Here is a 25,528-nt window from a genome sequence, read left to right on the forward strand (position 1 = left end):
CATCCTCACATATCGTTACTCAGACAGTCTCGCATGCCAATAATTTGAACACATGGGAAAGACTATACAAGCCGAGTATGAATTCCTCCATTATCTTGACACCTCATTGTGGAGTTATAGAAGAAATAAAAGGCTTACAAATATGCGGGGCAGCGGAAGAGGCGTATCATTAATAACACCTACCTTAACTCTCTCTGCATCTAATTACTCAGAATTAGACACATCACATTGATCAGTCAGGTCGGAAGATTCCTTGACATGAAACAACATAGCAAGGGAAAACTCCCCTCAGGCTCCTCCATATACTCTGCCTACAGTCCCTGCAATCGATCCTGCTCTGCCGCTTTGGTGGCCACGGGGACCCAAACCGCAAGGTGCATATGCTCGACTCATTCCTCAAGAGAGAGTCAAGCATGGGTGGAGCTTCCCACACTAAACGCATCACAATGAATGCATTCAATTTCCTCGAAAGCCGAACGGAGCCGAACACTCGCTGTGCAAGTGCTAGATTCTTCTCTCTCTAGAGAGAATCAAGCAATAACAGAGACTCTTACTGCAGATCGGCATGAATGCCTTTAACTCTTTCGAGAGCCGAATGAGCTCCATGCAAACTCTAGATTTTTATCCCTCGGGAGAAAATCAAGCAAGAGCAGAGTTAGAAAACAAGTCTAATTGTTTTCAAGTCTAATCTAGAAACAAGTCAAATGTAAAGTTTAAGTGTGTTATGTTTTCCCCAAAATTCCTTGAGTGAAGCACTCTATCTAAGACCTCCTACAGTTAGCACTTTGTCTTTTTTGGCATTAACCATAGGAAGTGTCAAAATTTAATATTAGTACCCTTTTAATATAAGTATACCCTTGCTGCTGAGCCAGTCAGTGACTTGACTTGGCCAATATTTTTGCAAGAATGTGCCTCCTATTGAAACTGGTTTCAAACTGTCTTTCATTGAATCTTAAGGTAAGGGAATGAGGGATATTGAAATAAGGGAATTCAATATGCTTTAAGATCCCCTTTCCCCCCAGAATTGTAGGACAACATCTACAGCAAAGGATATATCCATTAATACAGACTACACAACACAGATCAAAGACAAAATTTTTAGGTTTCAGATGGGAATCCATTTAATGAGAGTTTTAGTAATATGTAAAAAAAATAGTGTAACAGTATGATTGATTTTGTAGTTAACTGATGGAGAGAGAGGCACACAAGAGAAACAATTTTGGATGCATTCCTAATGAGGACTGGTACGAGGGCAGTCAGCACGTCCTGTGTTTTTGAGCTGCTCTTGAAGGGTTAGTTCATCCAAAAATCCAACCCCGTAAGACTTGTGTTCTTCAGCTGCTCTTGAAAGGATAGTTCACCCAAAAATCCAACCTCGTTAGACTTTCGTTCATGAAAGTCTTACAGGGTTGGTACAACATGAGGGTGAGTAATTACTTGGGTACTTTGGGTTTACTAACTCTTTAAAAGCCTTAGGGGAAGTCACTGACCACCACTCAGCTCATCTCTAACATACAGCAGAGTTACAAAAGGAGCCACCAAAGCACTGTAGAGGAGTTGAAAGATTGCTGAGAGAGAGAGAGAGAGAGAGAGAGAGAGAGAGAGAGAGAGAGAGAGAGGGCATGCTGACAATGCGGTACACTGCCCAGAATCCTGATGAGGCAACAGTGAGGCTTCACTGCATTATGATCTCAAACCCTGCCCCACCTGACTCACTCCATATGTCTGAAGGGTGGATCACTATGTTTCCTTGCTCACTTTATTTCAACTAGGATGTTACATAACCTTTCATATGCTGTAAATATTAATATAGATAATAAATGTAATGTTTTTAATTGTGATCTGTTACCATAGTGCTAACATGCATATTCAAATGAATGCATAAACAGACATTTTTAAAACTAGTTCTGCATTTTGCATAACATTTTTGTTCTAGATTTAATTATCAATTACATTTAATCTTAAATTAATTTAAAGGAGAAAAGATGTTGTTTTTTAAAGTACTTTATTTTCAGGTTTAAATCAATTTCTAGATTTTCAATGTGGCCTCAGATTTTTTGAACCCATTGGATCAAAATTCACTATGAAATCATAGTTGAATGGAATATTGCAGTATTTATTATTAATGGTTTATCCATGCACATTTTTTTTTTTAATTCATGTGACCTCTTATCAATTTTTTTCTCTGGTGACGTATAGACGGGACAAGCTGTCACTCATGGGATCACACCAATTGCAAATAACAACAATCCAAGGATCCAAGCAATTCCTCATGGACAAAATCAAGTCCAGCCATACATTTATATGTGAGTTGCAGTGGTGCTCATGTCTGACTGAGTATTGCAGTCAATACTACCCCTTCCCCCACACTCTGCCACCCGTAATGGCATGAGACAGCAGAAATGTGAGCTTGATATTATAAATCTAATTTCACCTGTTCTCTTCCCTCTCTCACGTTCTCTCTTTTATTTTCTCTCCATTTTAAAATGCCACAGAATGCAAGTATCCACTGGCTAAATATCTTACAACTGAGCTGTAACTGAACAATTTGTAATTGGCCCTTGGTAAATTCGCTTCTAACTGAAGTATTGGAACATGCAGGCCAGTACTAGCAACCTTTTTTGTCTTTAATGATGATTTTTATCAAACTTGTATATTTAAGTTCAGTAATTTCACTTAAATAACAATTAATAGGTAATTATCATTGCCATTTTAGTGAAATCACTGAACTTAAATATACAAGCTTAATAAAAATGATCATTCTAGAAGAAAATTTCAAATGGCACTTAGAGGCTTTTGCATCTGAACTCTTCATATATATATATATATATATATAACGATTTCATATATTTATATATTTGTTTTCATCATATTTATATATAAACGATTTCAGACAATGAATAAGGTTCTTATCAAGCGAAACGATCACTCATTTAAAAAAAATAATAACAAAGTTTAAGTTTTATAAGCACAAATGGTCGCCTTGCTCTGTTAGGTTTAGGGTTAGGGTTAGGGTGTGATGCAAACGCGCATCACAGAACAGAGCAAGGCGACCGATCGTTTCACTTGATAAGACATTTATTCATCGTCTGAAATCGTTTAAAGCCCTTTGAACAGTTTGCAGTTTGCACTGAAACCGTCTTTCGGACCTTGAACCGTTTGGTTCCCACTGAAGTCCATTATATGGAGAAAAATCCTGGAATGTTTTCATCAAAAACCTTAATTTCTTTTTGACTGAAGAAGGAAAGATATCTTGGATGACATGGGGGTGAGTGAATTATCAGCAAAAGTTTTTTTTAAAAGTGAACCACTCCTTTAATGACCCCCATAATTTTTTTATATTAATAAAAGATATCAGCTCTTTTGGCATATCAAATTCTAGCTAGCTTTATATATAGATTATTAACACTGATATTTATTGCCTTTGACCCTTTAGGGCCGGTTGTGTTGATCTCACAATAATTCATAATGTTCTGTAGTCATCTAGCAACTGTTCTAGTTAAAGGGCAATCAATAAGCCTAGCTGTCAACATCATGTATAGGCTGTGCCGTTTAAAGTTTCTCTCTCTCTGTGCGGATGACTTCATGTGTTTGTGTGTTGCAGCAGTTTTCATGGTCCGTTGCGGTGTGCTCAGGTCATGCAGGGTGATTACTAGATCACGCCACCTGGCCGCTCAGAGGACACCTCAGTAAACAGATCGAGGGGCAGATTGTACCTGTTGTCTCTTTATCACATGGACATCCAAAACCAAAGATTAAGCCATCAGCCTAAAGGGTTGGGTGTCCTAAAATGAGACGTATTCCGATACAAGAGTCGCAAGACATGATGCGGTAAAGACTGATTAAATGTTCCTAATTGTTGGTATATGTTTCAGGAGGTTGGTTTAGGTGTAATCCTAATTTGAATTGAGCAGCTTTTCTTTGGGAAAATTGTAACCATTGAAATACAACAGCACAACTTGTGTAAATATTAACTTTAGTGCTGGATTGCTGCATTATTTCCTTCCCTAAACTAAAACTGTTTATTTGTTCGTGTTATACTTTATAGCCAGTAAAGTGGACAGTCCACAGGACACAAAAAAGTCGACTTCCAGTACAAAGTACAAACTCTCTATAGGGAATGTGGGCGGGCACTAATACAGTCTTTTAGTGTATATCACCCCATGGCCTCTTTCTTCCCCTCTTTCTGCTGGAATGGTATATTGCTCTGCAGTAGCATCAGTAGCTACTCCATGTGCCAAACAGTCAGAGCTGTGTAAAGTGTCGACCCTACACTTTCTCTCGCTTTTCTTGCCTGACTGTTTTATCTCTGCAGTTTATAATGCACTGCTGGTGCTGGTGAAATTCTGCCAGGCTGGAGACGTGCCAGTTGGCCATGTGGTGAGAGCTGACAGCAGGTGGACTCTTCAGGCTTTCAACAGCAGATTCATGCTTGTTCAATAAATATAGGAGTTCACTCATACTGGAAACAACACACAGGAGTTATACAGTTTGAAGCCGTATGTTATTATCTGGCATTATTGTTTTAAGTTATATTGATCAAAAGTTCTGTTTGCAGTGATATGTTCTTGTTCCAGTCTTCAATCCACTTTTTTTAAAAGTGTAAATTAAGCATTACAGGCACAAACACTGTTTTTATTTTGTGTGAACTATTGGATATTTGAGATAAACTATGGAAGTCAATGGGGCCCATCAACTGTTTGGTTACTCATATTGTTCAAAATATATATTTTGTGTTCAGCAGAAGAAATTCATACAGGTTTGAAACAACATAAGGGGGTGTAAATGATGACAGAAAATTCATTTTTGGGTGAACTATCCCTTTAACATAATTTGGATCCTTCCCTTGAAATAAAAACAAATTCTAAAAATTACTGTAGGAAAATGTCTTTAATGGTTGATTTATGTTTTAATAAAAAGCCACATGTGTTTCCAAACTCTACTGACTTGCATACAGTAAGATGTCTTACTATAATTAAGGCTGAATTTACTATCACAACCCTGGGTACTGTTTTGGTATAGTCCTTTTTAAAATTAGATAATTTGAGTATTCTGATTCATTTTAACCCTACTGTCTTTTCTCTATTGTTGCTAATGTTTATATTTTAAGAACAACAAAAATGTCAAGCATAACATCATGTTTAGTTCGTCTTAGAAGCAGTATCATTACAGATCCATACAGATATCTAGGTTAACCAGCTAAAATAAATAAAAGCAAATTAGCTTTAAATTTCTAAATAATTGGCACCCCCTACTGGCCTTACACCATATCACATTTTTTTTCCGCTAGCCTGTTTATTTTGTTGCACAACCAAAACATTTCTATTTTGTCCAGAAGCGATTTTCAATGGCATGTGATTATTGTAATTATTTAACTTTTATGTTACATTTCTGATTGGTGTTTTCTCTCTGTTATAAGCTGAGAGTCTGAGTGAGAGCTATCAGCTGGTCTCTCCTCCCTCACGGCTCCATGTACCCTGAACCAAACACAGATTCTCCTGCTCGTCTTTCCACACGGCAGACTGGATCCCCCTATACGTGAGCACAGACAATTAATTTACCCAAAGAATGATGACCAATACCTAACTAATGAGCTGTTTATTAATTCTAACACTCATCCTTTGTCTTTCACGCTGTTGTTGCTGCAGAGCTCGTGGGAGTCCAAAGAGGCAGCTGCAGTTTTACAGGTACTGTACCTCTGCCCTTCATGTGTAAATATAGCCACTTCTCCACAAGATTACATAAAACACTTTATCCATAACTCTATACAGTACAGTAAAATGAAGAGATGGTCCCCCTGGAGTATCCTAGAGTTAAGTGCCTTGCTCAAGGACGAGGAGTGGGGATTGTAAAATCAGTAACTCAACTTTCTAACGTGAAACTTTTGTTCATTTGTAGTTTGTTTATATTTGGTATTCAGTGTATATGTTTATATTTGCTCTAAAATGCCATGAAACTTTTTTACAGTTTTTTTTTTTTACCATGGTTTCCACAAAAATATTAAGCAGCACAACTTTTTTCAAAATTGATAATAACTGTTTCTTGAGCACCAAATCAGCACATTACAATATTTTCTGAAGGATCATGTGAAAATTCACAGGGATAATTTACATTTTAAAATATATTCAAATAGTAAGTTATTTTAAATAGTAATATTTCACAATATTACTTTTTTATTGACCCCAAAACATTAGGCTTAGATCATATCTGTGCTTTGCTTAAGGAAATGTGTACAAAATAGGGGGGGACCTTTGCTTACCAATCTGTAGTGTTTCACACAAGAGACGGCCTGAAAGGAGAAACACAGACTCATTTTGGCCTATGAAAGTAGTTATATATTTAGAATGGATATGACATCACAGGCAAATGGTGTATACTAAATAATAGATGCTACTGTTAAAAGGTTCGCCTGGAGTGTTTAGTCACAGGGAAATGAAGGAAACGGCAACGTCTGCAGCTATGTCAAAGTTGCTCGGTATGGAGAACTGTAATTAACACAAGTGCAAATAAGCTACTGTGCTTACACGTTAAAAGTTAATGTGTTTCCGGTTGTAATGGGCAGCCGAGTACAGCACTCACCATCTACTCTATGAACAAGTTTACGGTCTGCTAGGTTTGACTTCCACTCGAATACGTAATCTCAACCTTTCTCTCTCCATTTCTCTCTTCAGCATGTACTGTAATTCACATTCCAATGTTCCTGAATCCATTGTCATCATTATCTAATGCAGAATATGTGCACTTGAAAACAAGGAGTGACATTTGCACAACCACAGATCACATCTTTATGACTTGATATTTTTGTTATTAAATAATTGCTGTATCTTATTTAGAGTTTATCCTATGTGTGCCGAACTTTCCCATTTGTGCATTAATATATATATATATGTGTGTGTGTGTGTGTGTGTGTACTTCCCCTCCATATACCTTGAACAAGTTAATATACAAGGCTTTTTCTTGTTCTTCATTTTGCTTGGGATAGCAGGGTTGTACATTCAAATTTTATACTCGAATGAAACCGAGAACAAGCAAAAATGGCTTTTAGTACACTTTCTTGTGGTACAACATCAAAGCCTTTTAGAGCAAAAGTTGTCCTGAATAATTCATGTTTGCAGAGCATTCTCGCGCTGTGATAGGTGCTCAAAACATTCACTGTGACATTTGCCGAAGTGGGTGGTGTCTGATGTTTTTGAGGGGTGGAGCTTTTTTCTGTTCACTAATTGTTAAGGCTCATGTTAGAAAGACATTCAGTTTGAGGAAAACGACGTGGTCTTTTTTAGCGTGGACCACCATTAAGTTGTCAGATGAGCAGTGTAGTGCAAAATCCATACGTGACTCGCCCTCCGAGGAACCGGGTAAGTACAAGGCTGGTACTTTAGCTGAACACGGGTCCAGCTTGAGGTGATGTTGCATGGTGATCCTGCTCATGACCACAGTCCGCTTGCAGGTTAGAGGCATCAGTATGATGTGGAAACAGATAGCAGGGCTTAGATCCACATACTGTCTTGGTCTGCTGTCAGCTACTGCACCATGATGTTTTAGTTATGAGAGTAAACAAGGCAGGTTTGCCTCACTGAGTCACTTTTTGTCCACTGTAGAGAAGATATAAGCTTTGCATGGTAGAAAGATAAACTAAGCTGTGGAGAATGAGCAGAGGCTGTAATGTTGTTGATGTGGTGGACTGTATATATTTGGTCATATGTAGAGCCTGATGCTACTTTTTATGATGGAAGAGTCGTCGTTTTGGAGTTCACGAGACTAGAAATTCTCAAGAGATTTAGTGAATTCAGATGATTAAATCTGAACAAGCACGATTGTATTCAGTACATGGCCCATAGATGCAGTCCTGTGCTCAAAGGCATTTTGTGAGCGGTGTTGATTCCGATTAAATGTTCTGCACTTCATTTAACTGTCATAATTACTTGGAAAAAAACATCTATTTTTAATGATGTTATGTCTTTGTTGAGTCAATTATTAAAATATGTTCCAGGGATACAGTTTTAAATGGATTTGGTGAAAATACTAACATGCAAAAATGTGTTACATTTTAGTAAAAATCAACCCCAAATTGATATACTGTAAGTGCTAAAGTCAAAGAAACATCCATATAGACACATTTGATATCAGGCCTTTAGGTCTTTACTACAAGAGAAAAGTACATCATGTATGCTTTTTAAGATTCTGGCCTTTGTTTGAGTCGGTGCCAGTCTATTTTTTGACCGTCATACGTTATGAGGCGGATTTAACAGACTGGATGCTGGATAGATTTGGCATTTGGGTTCTCCAGAGCAACTGCGACAGGCCTCACGCAAACATTCTTCACGCATGCCTGAATGTCCACTCATATCTGTTGCTTGATCACGCATGAGTATGGAAGAGTCCCAATTTGTGAGCACCTGAATTTAAGTTGTTCAAAGATCGTCCGGTTTAAATTTGTCATTGTATTTGAGTCCCACGGGGGAAGAGGGGCCCAGGAGGGTGACCTCTGAATGCAGTGCATGGACGTTTGAGTACGGTGTTGATTGCCATGGGCGGCAGGCGCTATTTAAAGCAAAGGCTCTGACCTGCAACAGTCTGCTGGTCTCTGTCATGCCACTCGCTTCACTCCCGTGTCTGTGAGACCCTGTTACCTGGACGCAGGGCATGTTTGGCACTCACAGAAGCAGTCTGACCGAGTTGCGGGTCGGGCACGCCGGCCACGCTGGCCACCACCTCAGTCGCCAACACAGTGTCCCCTCCGAACCCCTGCAGATCCCCAAGAATGGACCGCCGGGGAACAGCGTGCGAAGGAGCAGCAGCATTAGCAGCAGCAAGATGCTGTCCCTGTCCTTCAGCGAAAGCATGCGGAGCGACATCGACCGCTACCTGTCCGACCAGGGCCTGTACCCTTTGCGGCAGGGTGGGGGGGAACTGGGTGAGATTAGGAGTCTGCGAGAGGTGCGGGCGGCCGCCCAGCTCAAAAACCTGGAGGACTTTCTGAGGACCAATGGAGTGTCGCTACAGGAGTCCATCTCCTTCCAGACTGGCATGAGGTACAGGTAAGGGCCAGAGAGGGTGCAAAGTCTTGCCTTGTAGTTTGAGATTAGCTCGATGATTGATGATTGATGAAAGATATGCTTTCTTCGTTGGTAAGTTATTGGTGTTTCAACCAGTGTTATTTTAGTATATTTTATACACTATAATAGTACTTGAATTAGCTTTTATTTTTTAGTTTGTTATGTGCTTCTGTAAGTCCCCTAACACTTATAAAGTCATTTACCAAGGCAACATTTTTCATTATCTTTTAAAGTTTAAGATTTCAGCTAATATTTATATTATTTTATTTCAGCCTGAGAATTAATTTAGAGTAGTTTTAGTGGTAACACTTCCCAGTGTCACGTTCATTTACATTCTTTAAAGGGACAATATGTAGGAATTTCTCCCATCTCAACATGACATCATGACTTTTGCGTAAACACATACGTCACTTTCGAGTCAGGTGGCGTGTTATCTCCACGCATTTTGTGCTATCCGCGTGTATGCGTATATGTCTACGCCATTAATGTCCGCGTCATTCCGCGTGTCTGAACACGCAGTCAAATCTCCAGTCATAAATGCCATTAACCCCAGAGACGGTTAAGTTTGGGGATGGGGTTGAGGTAAGTCATGTCTTTTTTTTACCTAGGATGGTAAGGGAGCATTTATAAATGCCATTAACCCCAGTGACGGTTAGGTTTAGGGACGGGGTTGAGGTAAGTTATATATTTGTATAACGTTAAGTCAACGGCGTTCATAAACACGCTGAAAGGCGATTATGCGTCTTGATAGCACGCCAAAAATGGAAATACGAATTGGCGTCTCATACACACGCTACTTCATGAGATCAGTCTGCCCATCTAGTGGTGAAGTTGTATTTTGCATTCAAACGAATTGTGCTCTCCAGCGCCTCGCTTTTTCAAATGCATGTTCTAAGGTAGCTATTATGTACCAAAAAGCTATGACAGGATGTCTTCTAATAGCACCTCATCGAGTGTTCCTTCCGTTGAACAGGTTTGTTATTTCAAACAAACTGCAACTTGACACAACGAACAAACGAATGTTACATACAGTATGAATTACTTACTGTGAAACTGGCCGCGGCCGTGACAAGCGCCTCTCACTGCTCTGCTCCTCTGTTTCTGCAGCTTTCAGTTACGTAACACTGGCTCTGAATGAAAACGCATTGTGGAAACGTGTTGGCCTAGTTCTTTTTGTCCCTCTCTGCTATTATAGTTTTTCAAGATGGCGGATCTACATGAAAGCCTCCGTGGACCTACCCGTCCCATGTATATAAAGATTATAAATTCTTCATTTATGAGGATAAGTCAGATGATTGGCGCCATTGAGGACATATTTATGAATAAAAATATTGATTTTCGATAATAAAATACCTAAAAAAATACACATTGCCCCTTTAATGCAGATCTAACATACATTTAATCTAACATTAGCTGTGATCCGTACATTTGTTACAGTTTTTATTCATTTTTGTTCATGTTAGTTCATAAAAATACACCTGTTCATTGTAAGTTGATGTTAGCTTAGGTTCATTAAATAATATTAACAGGTTTAATTTGAATCATGTATCAGTAAATGGGTAATGGGATTTAAAATTTTTAGTCCATGTTATGTAATGCATTTAAATGTTAAGTGTTACCGTTTAGTTAACAATTACAACAATCTTCATGGTTATTTTACTGCATAGTTTCACAGGTAAGGCTTAAACCTATTAAGCCTAGTCCCAGACTAAAATGCATGTTTGAGGTTTTTTAACTGAAAGCAACTTGCACTGATATCTCTTAAAATATGTCAGTGCCATTGTTTTGTCTCAAGATGCACACCAGCAATGTTTTTTTTTTCTTAGGCATGTTTATAAAAGCTACTTAAATGTCCTAATTGAACTAAGGGCTAATACTTGCTTAGTCTAAGCCCTGTCTGTGAAACCGGGCCAGTACCTCTTGACCTATTAGTCTATTGGTAGTCACTTTGGAGGTGTAATGGAGTCTGTTGTGACCTGTGTTGTGTGCATCCAAGTCACCCGAAGAGAATAGCAAGTGTTAAGCAGAGACTGAAGTAGAGTCTGCATCAGCTGTGTGACTTGGATTAAGTGCTTTGCTTTTATAAGCCATTGGGAGGGCACTGGTGGCCTGCTGGTATGGTGCTTGGCTCTTTTTCACATGACTGTCCCTTCAACAACAGATCAGACATATTAATATATCAATCAAAAATGATACTTGGTATAATTTAAATATTAAGTATTTTTGTTAGCGACGCATTGCTAGTCATACTTGTTTTAATGCTGCAGTGGGAGCACTTTAAGGTTCAATACCTTAACATAAGGTAATTCATCATAGGAATAAAGAACTAACCATTTTTACAACATTATTTATTAATCTTGGTTGATGTTAATGGTAACACTGCGTTAAGGGCTCATTTATTAACATTTTAGAAGTTAATGCATTGTTAACGTGAACTAAAAATGAGCAATCGATGTTTTACAGCATTTATAAATCTTTGCTAATGTTAATAAAAAGTTGTTCAGTAAATAATCTATACAATTTATAAATGTAAAAATGATAAAACTGTTGTACATTTTAGTGTTAGTTCATAATACCTATTGCATTGCTTAATGTATTCATTAAAGTTAATGAATCGAATCTTTTTGTGAAGTGTTTACACTGCAATCATAAATCGCTTGTGGATGGTTTTAAAAGTTGGAAGATCATTTGTATTTCTCACTGTCTCTCACCTGGCAAACTATTCGCTCATGATGTGGCGTGTGACATTTAACACAATCCGTACTGTTTTTAGTCACGTGCCACATCATGAGCAAATAGTTTGCCAAGTGAGAGACAGTGAGAAATACAAATGATCTTCCTGCTAAAATGCCCTCCGTTTACAGGGCTGAATCATTTCATAATACTGTTGATATTCTTAGGCTGGCATGTTGTTACTGAATTGTTGAAAGCAGTTGTCTATTTTTCACCTGCCACATGCTCTCAGGTCACACTTCTAAATTGGTCTATTTAATAACTAAATCCATCATCAACTTCCTTTTACCGTCCCTTTTGCCTTTGTAGATTAAAATAGTCTCTGTATTGTCATGTCTAAACAATCCCAAGCCTTTTACTAGCAATTATTATATTTTACTTACAAAAAAAAGTGATTTAGGTTCTTCCTTGCAGAAACATTTTATTTGGACCGAATATACGGCTTCTTTTAAACCGCTGCAAATGGGGAAAATGTGCATTTTGGGTCCGGACCCTGTGCCAGTTGCATCCACCAGATGGCAGAAATTGCACATCATCTTAACATCACACACGTGCTGCTACTGTGTGTCTGTGTCTGTCAATGACGGGACTACTGAGTTCATTTGTCAAGTTCAATTCTTATAGAATTACTTATTTATAACCCTTACCGAGATGACATTTTTATGGATTTAAAATGTTCTGTCCTGCCGTGATTTCACTGTTTGTCCCTGAATCCCACCGTAGTGCAATTTAGCTGTTATCCCAAGACTCCTGGACTTGAACATAATCTTTTAACCATACATGAATAATAATTAATAACTAATTAAGTGCAGATCAGGAGGGAGTTGAAGGCCCTGTCTCTCTGTCTCTGTCCTGCAGAACTAATGAGGCAAGCCTCTTTTCTGCTCCACTTCCTCTACAATTAAAGGCCACCGCTCATTCTGTCTCTTTGTTTTTCCTTCTGTGTTTCCCTTTTTTTTTTTTTTTTGTATGGAATTTCCCTTTAGGGAGTGTACTCTGTATTAAACATGCACTTATATAACGTAGCCTGGGTTATACATAAATGCACACACACACACACACACACAGTTAGGGTCAATATTAACATAAATTTCATGTCTTTTGTATTTATGTTCTCTTTTGTTTTAGGCCACGTTTACAAGCCGGGTATTTGGCAAAACAAATATTTTCCCCCTCTCCATTTTCAAAAATATCATCGTTCACACACCCGCATAAATACGCCGTCGAGCGCCATCATAACTATGCCAAACCTATTGGCGACAGTGTAGGGGTTAAGGATAAAGCCATGCAAGCCAATCAGAATCCTCAGAATCAACAAGAGAGAACCTAAAACGCCGTTTCTCCCAGTTCACACCACAACATAAAACCGGTTAAAACGCAGATATTTCCCTGCGGTTTGGCCTCTCGTTACATGAAAATCCTGTTTTTATCACAGAAAACGATTATTTCTAAAAACTCCGGCCAAAGTGGAGATTTCTGAAAATGCGTTTTATGTGTTGTCGTGTGAACTGGGAGAAACTGCGTTTTAGGTTCTCACTTGTCGATTCTGAGGATTGTGATTGGCTTGCATGGCTTTAATCTTCTCCCTACACTGCCGCCAATAGGTTTGGCATAGTTATGATGGCGCTCGACGGCGTATTTATGCAGGTGTGTGAACGATGTTATTTTTGAAAACGGAGAGGGTGAAAATATTCGTTTCGCTAAATACCCGGCTTTGTGTAAACGTGGCCTAAATCAAACGCACTGGCACTGATTTATGATAGGTCTGTTAGCGCATTAGGTCCAACCCCCTATGAGCGGGTTTGAAAGGGTGGGAACTAGTGCTTGTAGTCTTTACAGAAATCCCGCCTCTTCCACGATTTTTGCGTCATTTTAGGAGGAAGTGAAAAAGCTAAATAGCGGATTTCTCTCTTCTCAGGGGAAAATGAGAGAGTGTTGAACAACCATTCAATATTATGAATGAATTTCTAACAATGGAAATCTTAATGCAAATGGATGGAGTGTCCCTTTAATGGAAGAAAGAAGCGATAGTAGGAGAATAAATGCATTAACATCCTGCAGTCTGGCATAATCTCTTATTGGGATAATCATATTCTGGAAAAAATGGCTTTCTGCAGGCATTTAGTCAGGACATTTAATCCCTTTATATGAAAATTATAATAATTTATCATATATCTCCTGCCTGTTCAAGGTGAAACATGGATTCTTAGTTTCTCTCAAGGTCAAGTGTTTTTTTGGAGCTATTTGTAAGGCACTATTTTATTTTTTCTAACATTCTTTAAAAAATAATGTTAGAAAAGAAGAATGTTATTCTTTTTAACATTCCTTAAAAAAGTGTTTTCTGCATAAAACACTGGATTTGAATTAAATAGGTTATTCTGTTCAAAACTGATCATGTACTCTAGTCTGAAACAGTGAAAATGAATTTGAGAACAGAATGCACTCCTGGTTTTCATATAAACATTTTTCTCACCAAGATAAAATATGCAGACCTACTTTGAACTACTATGCACTATAACATTTAAAATGAACCATTTGCACTTATTGTGTACGTACATGTTTTTACTTATATTTCAAATTATATCTATATATTGTTAAAAAATTACCTCCATGTAATTACGTAATCTCTCATAAATTGATGTAATTACATTACTAATAACACTGTAGACCCTATCCATACCTTGTATCTAAACATGAATCTATTATATTATTTTGTTTTGTTCAGTAGTGCTGTTGGACTGGCTGTCCCCTCCAGGTTAGCCCAGTAAAAGGCCAGGCTGTATGAATTCAAATTTAAAGAAAGTGCAGTTAGCTTTTTTTGAGAACGTCTGGAAGATGGAGCGGTGGAGCAATATATGAGAACCGGGGGCGCTGTAGCAGTGAATTAAGCTGCTCATGCAGCATAAGCTTGAAACAGGAGACCTAGCATTTTATGCTCATAACTATAATAGAACTTTTGTGGGCTTGAGTTTGTGCAGATCCTAGCAATCTTTCCCTAAATGTCGGGAATTTGTCTCGCTGTAAATACAGTATATGGTGGAAAAATCTGCCATCACTAATCAAAATGCTTCAATCTTACTTTTATCAAATTAAGTGTTAAGGTGATGTTGGAAAAATAAATAAATACATAAAAAAAAGATTTCACGTACGAAACAATGAAAAATGTATAACTTGTAAAAAAAAATTGAGCATTCCAAAATTTCTGGTTTGTTTTTATATATATAATAATAACTCGTATTTATACTTGTATAATTATTCCCGTATTTACATTCAAAATTCTTGTACATGCACAGAATGGACAAAGGGGGAGTTAAAAACACAATTTCATATCATAAAATTGATATTTTCAATATGCTCTCAGACTTTTACACCTCTCTTAATGCACCATTTGAACATACTTATATTTAAAGACTATTGAACCAGGACAGATGTCAGATTCACGACGTGTACATATAACGTGCACCGTCTTAAACCTGTAAGGTTTTTCTTTATTCCCACGGAGCTGTGATATGCGCTGTTGTGTGCATCATTAGAGGGAAGAAAGCTTATGGAACTGCAATTTTCTGCAACATGATCATTTTAATTTGTTGATCATTACACTCTTCATTTTCCTTGCTTTGCAGACCAGCTCAGCACTATTGAATTGCTGCAGCTGGTGTATGTAGCTGTAATTGCTGTCAGTGTTTTGCTGCAGTAATTGCAATGCTGTTCACCTGGTGTGTTATTACCTGCTCAGGCTCTCACACATCAAATGCTATTTTTTTTGTTGTTGTAAAATCTAGCGGGACTTCCATTTTCCCCGTTTCTACGCTTGTCTGTCCACGTGACTCAAATAAATACGTTTGTTCCACCTATAATCTCTGAAACACTCATGACAGCTCTGGTATGTAACCGCACATTGAGTCGACATTGAGAGGCAAAGCAGCTGCTCGGAGTTCGATTTTGCATTAGAAGTCTTCTCGCTTCATCATAGTGAGAGAGGTGGGGATGTTACAGTCTAATGAGATGTAGCTTATGGAAAAAGACAGCTTATATTAAATATATTTCTTTATGGATTTCATACCGAGTTGCGCATTATATTGGCAGGCACATTTTCTGAGAAGCCTGCGTGCGTGTTTGTGTGTGCACTTAATTCTCTTTTAATGTCATCAGGATTGCAGAGCTTTAGGATGTGTCGAGTCTTTTACAGTAACCTTCAGGGCTCTAAGTTATAAATATGCATGAGAAGAGACTATATGAATACCTCTGTGTGTTTTCTTCCTTTTAAAAGTTGATGCATTATACTGTATGTACATCTTTTTTTTTAAATCAATTTAAAGATTTAAGGTTACTAATTTATAAAGGAGAGTGATTTTTAGGTGCATCTTTGCTTTCATTGGTTTGTTTTAAAAGTACAAATATTTGATGTGATCTTTCCGTTAATTTGAGCACAAAAACATTTTTCTGTATTTTTGACTCATCATCACTGATCTGATAAAGTTTTCTTTTGATTCCCGCTGAGAAGTCTCAAGCAGAATGAGTTGGCGCGCTCTTTTGTTCCATTCTCCTGTAGCTCCTGGGTAATTCAAAGCATTAAAGGAATTGTTCACACAATAGTGAAAATTCTGTCACCATATTTTATAACCAAACAGTGGACATAGTAGCCATTAACTTCCATAATGGGGGAAAAAATACTATGGAAGTCAGTGGCTACCGACATTATTTAAAATGTCTTATTTCAGCCCGTTCTCATCCCAAGGTGTCATATACTGACGTTTTTGCCAATGCGTAGACATCCAACGCACATGGCACCCTTTAGCGCAAATATGAGACGCAGATATAGTATATGGGGCAAAAGGCGCCTTCTAGTGGTCTAACCCTAACCCTACCCCAGACCTAAACCTACCCATACTCTGTGCGTGTTATATTGACGCTAAAGGGTGCCATGTGCGTTGGATGTCTAGACATTGGCAAAAGTGTCAGTATATGATGCCTTGGGATGAGAATACGTTGCTTATTTTGTGTTCAACAAAGGAAAGAAACTGATATAGGTTTGGAATACCATGAGGCTGCGAGAGAAGGTTCATTTTTGGGTGAACTATCCCTTTAACTGCCACAATTAATGTTCAGGCACATAAATTCTGTTTTACAAAGAGCTGGTAAAGGTTATTTGTACTCTATGAACCTCTCAACTGATCTAAAGATTGTGCTAAGGGATAGACAGTTCATCCAAATAAATATAAATATATATATATATATATATATATATATATATATATATATATAGTTAATAGGGCGGCTTATCCCAAAATCAAATAACAAGTGGTGATAATATAGCATATATTAGCACAGTTTGCTTTTAGGATCTGATGGAGCACTTGGACCCAGAAACGCTTAACAAGAAAAACGTCTTCTGAAGTCATATGGTTGGCATATTACTTTATATTAAGTAAAAAAAAAAAAAACTAATTTAATCCACAAAGTTGTGAATCTAATGTGGATGCTAGAGTTGTTTGTGCTCTGAGAAGGAATGTTTGCGTGAATGCGTGTAGTTCTGACAAGAGCCGGGGCCCTGCGGTAAAGCTCACTGTGGAGAGACTGAGCTCTGCTGTGAGGTGGGAGATGATTGAACGGCTCTGGAGGATTTTCCAGAGCTTAATTGACTGTGGATAAGTGTGGAGTTAGGCTTCTAATCAAAGGCAAAAAGAGGGAGAGCTTGACAGTTTTAAATGGAGTAGAGGTGTTTGAAGTGCCAGAAGGTTAAATCAACAAACAATGGGAGATTATTGCTTTCAGAGACCTATGACCCCAGCCGAACTCCTAAATGACAGGGCATCTCCCTATAAAAGAAAGGAGGATCTCAAAGAGACATTAATAGTGGGTGACATAGATAAGGATACTTGGAACAGAGTTTTGTCCAATAGTGGAAGGTACATAAGGGAAGCAAGTTAAATTGTTACATCGGTATTGTTATACGGCAGTGCGACTTTTTAGAATGGGTTGTGTAAATTATAATATATGCTGGAAATGCAAACAAGAAATTTGCACATATGATATATGCATGTTCTTTGGCATTGTTCAAAGATTCAACCTTTGTGAAAAATTGTATGGAAATATCTTGGAAAATGTTTGGGATTTGACCCTCCATTTTCATCAAGGATTTGGCTTTTAGGAGATAAATCTGAGATTTCCCAGATTAAATATAATGAGTTTTCCCTTGTCACTATGAGTTTAATTAAAATGTGGATTGAGTTTATGCTGGAGAATGTATCATATACATGAATGTTAGCTAAGGTGAACGGAAAGCATAGAGATGTTGACATGTGGGAGAATTTTATTCAGTTGGTTACTTTGAAGGATGACTACACGCTTGAGTTGTAACTTGCCCACACGGTTGTGCACAAACTGTGATTTCTTGAATCAATAATTTTTTTCATTTATTATTAATATCTTGATTGTTGCATTTTTTATTTATTTATTTTTCACATGTTTAAATGTTTTATATTGGTGAGATTTCATATACATCACCAATTTTTGGTAATTTTCTGTTCATACTGTTTAGTTACTATGCAGTCTTTCATCTAATTACTCATACTTGTGCTAGGGTTTTTAGTGTGAAAGCAATGACTTTAGTGAAGAAAGCCTATTATGTTTTAGCTCTTATATTCTCTCTCCATCTGAAATTTTTAGAGGGTTTTGGGTCAGTGACCGCCTTTCTCTTTTTAACAAAAAAAGGACCCTTAACATTGAGCCAAACATGCAGCTAGTGCACGCGTGAGCCTTCTCTTTCTTAAGGACACTTTACACAACCCACCTCTCTCCTTAGAAAGGTCACATCTCTCTTGCTGTAACACTAAGCCTTATACTCAACGTTTTGACACATAATGTGCGGCAGCTCTGGTTTCCATTCAGTAATGATAATTCAATTACTGTTTGTGCACCCAGCTGCAGTGATATTTAAAACTCATCTGTAAATCTAACACTGAAACCAGTGGCGTAACGAGCCAACACCGGGCCCTTATGCAGGATTTTCAAGGCGGGCCCCCCTATTACAGCACGGGATGACGCAATGTCCACGAGTCAGTTAACGTTACCATGAATGGGACAACCAAAAACAACAACCAAAAAAAAAAAAAAAAAACACTGAATGCGGACCATAACACATGAAAAAAACATTGCTGGTGATGGCGCACCATAACACATTGTTACTCACTGGCTGCTATGCCGAACAGTCGCTTCAGGCGCTTCGCTCTTTTGTTCCAACTCGATCTCCCCCTCCTGTGCCATCTTTGTAAAGAAGCTTCCTATTTTTGTAATATACTCATTCATTTCTTGAATCTTTCATTTTCACTTTTGAAAGCAACTTTTGTGTTTGTAATTTGATGACTCCATATCGATATTGTCTGTCTAAACTTCAACGTTTTTACTGTTTTGGACGCAATACGCACGTTCTCTTCCCGATCCGGGGATTCCCCAGTCCTAATTCGAAACAAATTACATCAAAATCCATCATTGTTCCTTTCACACATGTATTTAATGATCAGTAAAATATGTTGTCATAATTTATTCAAAGATGTTTGTGATAAAGTAAAATGCGATCAGACTAAAAGTAGTAAAATGCGATAGGGGGCCCCGGCTGTCAATCAATATTTTCCTGTCACACGGGCCCCTGATTGGTCCAAGCCTGTAATCAGCCGCGTACCCCAGTAGTTACGCATGTGACTGAAACTACTAGCAGTGACGACGGATTTGATTAACGATGGTGTATCGGACTGGCAGGAGGCTGACAGGTGCTTGTGAGGATTGCAGTGGCCCGTTATATGTACAACTTGTAACTTCAGGGTTAATCCCTGCACACGTCACAATGACACAAATACATTCGTGACTGTAACATTGTTCTTACCCCCTTGTTTATTCACAGTAAGTGGACTCTTTTCCAGGAAGATCGCATTACGCTCCTGGAACATCTTAGAGCTTAACATTTTTTTAGGGAACAATAGCATCATTTAGTAGATTCCCAGAGCAGTAGCGGTGTACTGAGCTAGTATTCATTTCAACAGTTTTTAGTTTTATTGTTATTATTCTATTCTTTTGGTGGAAGTATATGAAGAGTTCAGATGCAAAAGCCTCTAAATGCCATTTGAAATTTTCTTCTAAAATGACCATTTTTATCAAGCTTGTATATTTAAGTTCAGTAATTTCACTTAAATGGCAATGAAGATTACCTATTAATTGTAATTTAAGTGAAATTACTGAACTTAAATATGCAAGCTTGATAAAAAATGATAATTTTAGAAGAAAATTTCAAATGGCACTTAGAGGCTTTTGCATCTGAACTCTTCATATCTAGAAATCTAGAAATTAATTTGACCAGAAAATGCTAAATTAAACTCAATATTCAAACATTTTTATGTTTATTTAAATTAGGGTTAGTTCACTCAAAAATGAAAATTCTGTCAGTAATTACTCACTCTCATGTCGTTCCAAACCCGTAAGCCTTTCGTTCATCTTCAGAACACAAGTGGAGGTATTTTTAATGAAATCTGTGAGATTTTGGTCCCTCCATTGACAGTCTAAGCAACTACCAAACATTTTCATTGACAATATCCCCATTGAAGAGCCACCAACTCATGAGCTCTCATTGCATTAAAGCTATTCGCTCACCTGAGATGATTCTCTGTTTGTGTTGATGTTGTGTTATGAGTTGAATATATAATCCATTGTCTTTAGCGCAAACATTGCGCATTGCAGTCTTTCTTTTAACATTATAAAACAATATTTTTTTGGTCTTTATTTATGTGTGCTCCATATTTTCCACAATATTTCAGTGTGTCATGTTAGCATGTCTGGAACTAATAGCTTTGACTCGGGTTGCCAGCTGGTGGAGTTAACATATCTAAAGACACAGAGTTTCTTATCTCATCTCAAGCCTTGATTTCCTGTCAGTTCCCTCTCTCTAGATACAGCCTGATGAAAGCATGCCCGAGATTCGGTATTCTGTCCGATATAAATGGACCGCTGCTTCGCTCAAGCCTGGTGGCAGAGTCTTTGTCCTGAGGCTAGCGAATGTCAAAGTGCCATTCAGAGAGCTCTGTATGTTCACTTAAGCCATCTGTCCACTTCCTTTCATCTAGAGGTGGGATGACACACATTCCTCTAATCCCGAGTGCATGAAAAAAGGGTACTCGCTCCTTCACTCAGTAGTTTCATGAGATGCATAGGCTCAGTAATGTGCTAGAGATGTGGGAATAGCATGTGTCATTTGTGTGTCAGATTATAAGAGAGCTCATCTCACTGTTTACGGTCTGCGGGACGTTCACAGATACGCTCGCAATCGCGCTAAGGACCATGGCAGTTAGCTTATACTACAGAATTGTACTTAGTACTATTTTCAAATCTTTGGTGTCCGCTCTGATATCTGACTTACAATTGTCTTATGATTTGCATGTTTCTGCAAATACTATGTAGTGGTATGCAGAAATTTAGTTCAACTTAAGAAAAATCCCTGACAAGAATTTTTACTTTTGCTTATTTTAAAGCAACACTATGTAGTTTTCAACCTTCATAATATTTCCAAAACCTTACAGTAGGTTGAATGACACGTCTGCCATAGCCTGACGGTGTCTGTATTGCTTTTACTGGCACTATGTAACTTCGGGGTTCGGGTAACAACCCGAGCACATAAAGAACTACAAAATTCGACTGCTTACGACATACCTCCCTTCCCCCACTTTCTCAAATTTGGACGTGAGAGCCCAACTATCATTTGTCTGCCGGATGATGTTTTTGTCATGATTTATCATGATCATAATGTGATCATAATGATCATAATATATATATATATATACTGTATATATACAATTTATATATACAATTTTCATGGTCCCGTTAAGCAGACAAAAACATGAACATGTTGGGACATGTGGCTTTGGTTTAACTACGTACAGTTATTATCACTTAGTGTGTACTCGCTTTTGTTGCCAGCTATTTTGTCAATAATGGCTGTATGTTGAGTTATTTTCAGAGGACATTAAATATAGACAGCTATACAAGCAGCACATTGACTACTCTAAAATACATCCAAGTTTCATATCTATAGTATTGTCCCTTGAGTAGATATACTAAAATGTTTGCTAAAATGTGAGTGTTGAACCCACTTTTGTGAGATGCTATGTTTATTATACAGTTCTATATATCATTCTACATAGTTCTATAATTCTACATGTATCGTTCTGTAGTTACATCCATCTTTCTATCTAAACTTAAATGTAGCATTTTTTATTATTTCAAATTTTATTTGTAGCATTGTAAAATGGGTCCAAAAGAAAAATATTGAATAATTTTTGTTTCTCTATACTATTTTGTTAATAATTTAAAAATCAATATGTAGTCTATAATATCCAGAATAATTCAGTATTTTTTTTGTCAACAATATGACTTACTCATGAGAAAACATTCTTAAATGAAATTGTAGGCATCTGCTGCCAGAGAAGTCATTAACAATGAAGGCTAGTGGACAATCTACATACTGCATACTCAATTATTTATCTTGAATATTAATTGGTCAGACTGCATACATTACTACATTCCTATGCCCATAGATCTGCAGCTGTCATGTACAATGAAGTCACTAAATTCTACTCATTTCAGAATTGTATTCATAAATCATTACACTGTGTCTTTTTTTTTTTTTTGATAGTACAAGTAGAAATAAATAATCAGAGGAGGCCACTTCTGTGATTTTTAGCAACTCTTTTTAACATGTTACAGTCTCAAACCAGAATTGTGTTTGTCCTCGGACATTCTGTCATGCGTAGGCAGTGTGGGATATCAGGTACGAGCTGATCTAACACAACATAGCGTGAGATTAGACCTTCCCACTTTCTCTCTAGTACACACACACACACACACTCTCTCTCTCTCATGCTTGCTTCCTTACTCATCATACTATGCTGTTTTATAAACACTCTCTCGCATAGCATTTATGCATTTGCACAGCACACATTACTGGATTATGATCTAAACCAGAAGCCAGGGTATGAAAATTCACTGGCGGTTAACGTTAGGAATAGACAGTTTGGGCGGACAAGAATCAACTCAAGAAAGTGGGGAGAAGAGAAGGTAATTCCCTTGCAGTGCAGACAGAGAAAAGCGGAGAAAAGCAGATAAGCGTGTGCTTGATGTGCTGCAGTGTGACGTGGATGGATGTGGGATTTCTCCCTAGTTCTGTGTGTTGATGTGATTGGTGCCCAGAGTCCATCGCTTCACAGGCTGCTGCTGCCCTGGAGCCAGAGCACAGGAATTCACTCTCATAGAGACCGAGAGCAAACCATGCATTGAGACACTTATTTACACACGTTTCACACACCACATGGACAGATACACACTCTGGCAGCACTTCAAAGCAATAACTGTACTTGTGGTTAAAACAGAGTGTTGCACTCACCTTTTTTTTTTGACACCTGCCACATCCATTTTGACCTTTTTAACTGCGTTTTCTTCAGAAAAGGTACTTTTTCATCTCGTTGTTCTTGGGAAGAAGAAACTTTAGTCGCTGAGGTAACAGCTTGGTGCCTCCTGGGAGATTTTAGGACTAGTTTCTCTTCATAGCATCAGCATCCTCACTGTGGTAAGTCTGTCTGCGGGAGCTCGCCGTCAGCATGCAGGTGTCATTCGTGTGCACGGACCACCGAGGTGTTAGCCGCAGCACAGAGGATCGACTGAACCGGCAGAACGCCAACAGCCCGAGTTTGGGGACCAAAAGCAAGTTCCGCGCCGTGGCGATGGTGGCCCGCAGCCTGGGACAACTGTCTGTGCAGAACATGCACTCCTCTGGTGACCACTGCTTGAGAACTGGCATGAAATATAGGTAGGTGAGAGGAGGACTCCAATAACCCTTATGTTCTGTTGCTTGTGATTTTGCTCTGGTTTAGACTCTTTAGTCTGGATTTGAACAAGTAATGCAATGCTTTCCGTGTCACCAAATGTTTTCATTCTGGCTCCGTCACTTTTAAACAGAAAATGTGACTCTGGGGATGTGATTTGTTATGTAGGGTCGATTTGGTTTTAAGGGTTAAATTTGGCAACACACTGTTTAAGAATGTCTTGGCTAGTTAGTTAGTGGGATTCATTAGAAGCATGTTTTATCATGCCATATTTCAGGATACTTGATTTATTTATTTTTTTTTATCTATGTTTTCTGATTTTAAAATGTAATGTTACAAATAATTAATTATGAATATTTTATTTGCTTTGACTCTTACAGTATATACATATCCTACTCTACTGTTGAAAAGTTCGAACTGTAAAACTGAATTCTCTTATACTCACCAAGGCTGCATTTATTTGATCAAAACAGTAATATTGTGAAATATGATCTATATTTTATATTTTAAAATGGAATGTATTCCTGTGAGGGCAAAACAGAATTTTCAGCAGCTATTACTACAATCTTCAGTGTGACATGATCCTTCAGAAATCTACATCAGCCAAATATTTCTGAATATAGAAAATATTTTAAATAATGAAATAGTCAATGAGTCATTGATTTTCTTGGTTGTCTTTTAGTGGCTTTTTATATTATTGGCTCCTTTTTTATAAATATAATTTCTGTATTGGTTATTGTGTGATATTCAAGAGTTTTTATATATATATATTGGATGAATATTAATTTTATAATGTATTTTCATCTAAGTCTCAGTTTTAATCTTTGTATGAAATATAATCTTTATCAAATCTCAATATGAATAATCCATTTTTCCATGCTATACAATTGTGATGCCAAAGTTCATTTGTAGCATTGACAAACCATTTATTGGTTATCAGCCATATTGGCTTATCTGTATGAGACATAATTCAGAATGCATCTCTACTCTTTTTAATTGTATTAAATGCAGAGGTGTGATGGCCTCTTGACGCCTCTGAAATTAAAGATCAAGTCTTTCACTTGACTAAGTCATTGAATTTGTGCAGACACATTTCTCTGCTCTCTCGGTTCAGAGGAGAAGGTAGAGATGGAGATTTCTGTTAGTGCCCGTTAAAGCCATTAACATGTTCTCTATATGAAATGGAGATGCAGTGTGATCATGTTCCACTGCTTAGCATTATTAGGAGCATAGGGTGCTCTCTCTCTCTACAGTATTTCAAATGCAGTGCTTATTCTGCCCGCGGTCTGCTCACTGATAAAAAATGTGTGCTTAACTAAACCCAACCTCCCTCCTCACTTTTCCATACTGCAATTTGCGTAATTGTTCATCAAAGGCACTTTGTAGCCTTGCAAGGTAACATAGAGTGTCTTCTTCCTGATTAAACCATGTAACTGTACACCTGAGAAACTTGCTACCAAATGTCTTGGCTCTTAAAGCAGATTCTTCCATCGAAATTAAGTCTTTGAAATTTAAAGCTGTAAAAATGTAAATGTGACACAGTCATGAAGGCTGTGTTTATTTTCCTATATTATAGTATGTGAAATGAGGCTTATTCATTTTTTTTATTGCTTTTCATGATTTTCATTTACCTGATCATTTTTGTCTATATTGATTAAAAAATATTTACACTGCTCTCTACCTTCTACACACACTATATTTAAGGATTAATAACTTACTTAATAACATTGTTGCACAATAATGCAATACATTTTATCATGTACTTTATGGCTCTACTAGTAGGATTCACAAAAATTCATAATGTATTTATTGATTTTATTCTATTTATTATATAAGTTAAACATTATTTAGTAATAAGGAACTATAATGTTTATA

General features: G+C 37.6%; 1 protein-coding gene across 6 annotated transcripts in view; it reads left to right on the forward strand.

The window, feature by feature from the left end:
• Window positions 1-25,528, forward strand: part of kcnab2b (potassium voltage-gated channel subfamily A regulatory beta subunit 2b) — a 104,657-nt gene that overhangs the window by 3,723 nt on the left and 75,406 nt on the right. For 2 of the 6 annotated variants that reach the window (XM_039651924.2, XM_039651925.2), the window contains exon 1: window positions 8,629-9,038. In XM_039651924.2, the coding sequence (XP_039507858.1) occupies window positions 8,644-9,038 (395 nt within the window). In that variant the 5' untranslated portion in view covers window positions 8,629-8,643. Of the gene's footprint in view, window positions 1-3,465; window positions 3,832-5,419; window positions 5,539-5,648; window positions 5,688-8,628; window positions 9,039-22,895; window positions 23,638-25,528 lie in introns of those variants that run through there. The other 4 variants (XM_039651929.2, XM_039651930.2, XM_089124285.1 and 1 more) reach the window with 3 other exon arrangements.

Source organism: Pimephales promelas, chromosome 20, assembly GCF_988280905.1.
Source record: "Pimephales promelas chromosome 20, fPimPro1.hap1.1, whole genome shotgun sequence".
NCBI lineage: Eukaryota > Metazoa > Chordata > Actinopteri > Cypriniformes > Leuciscidae > Pimephales > Pimephales promelas.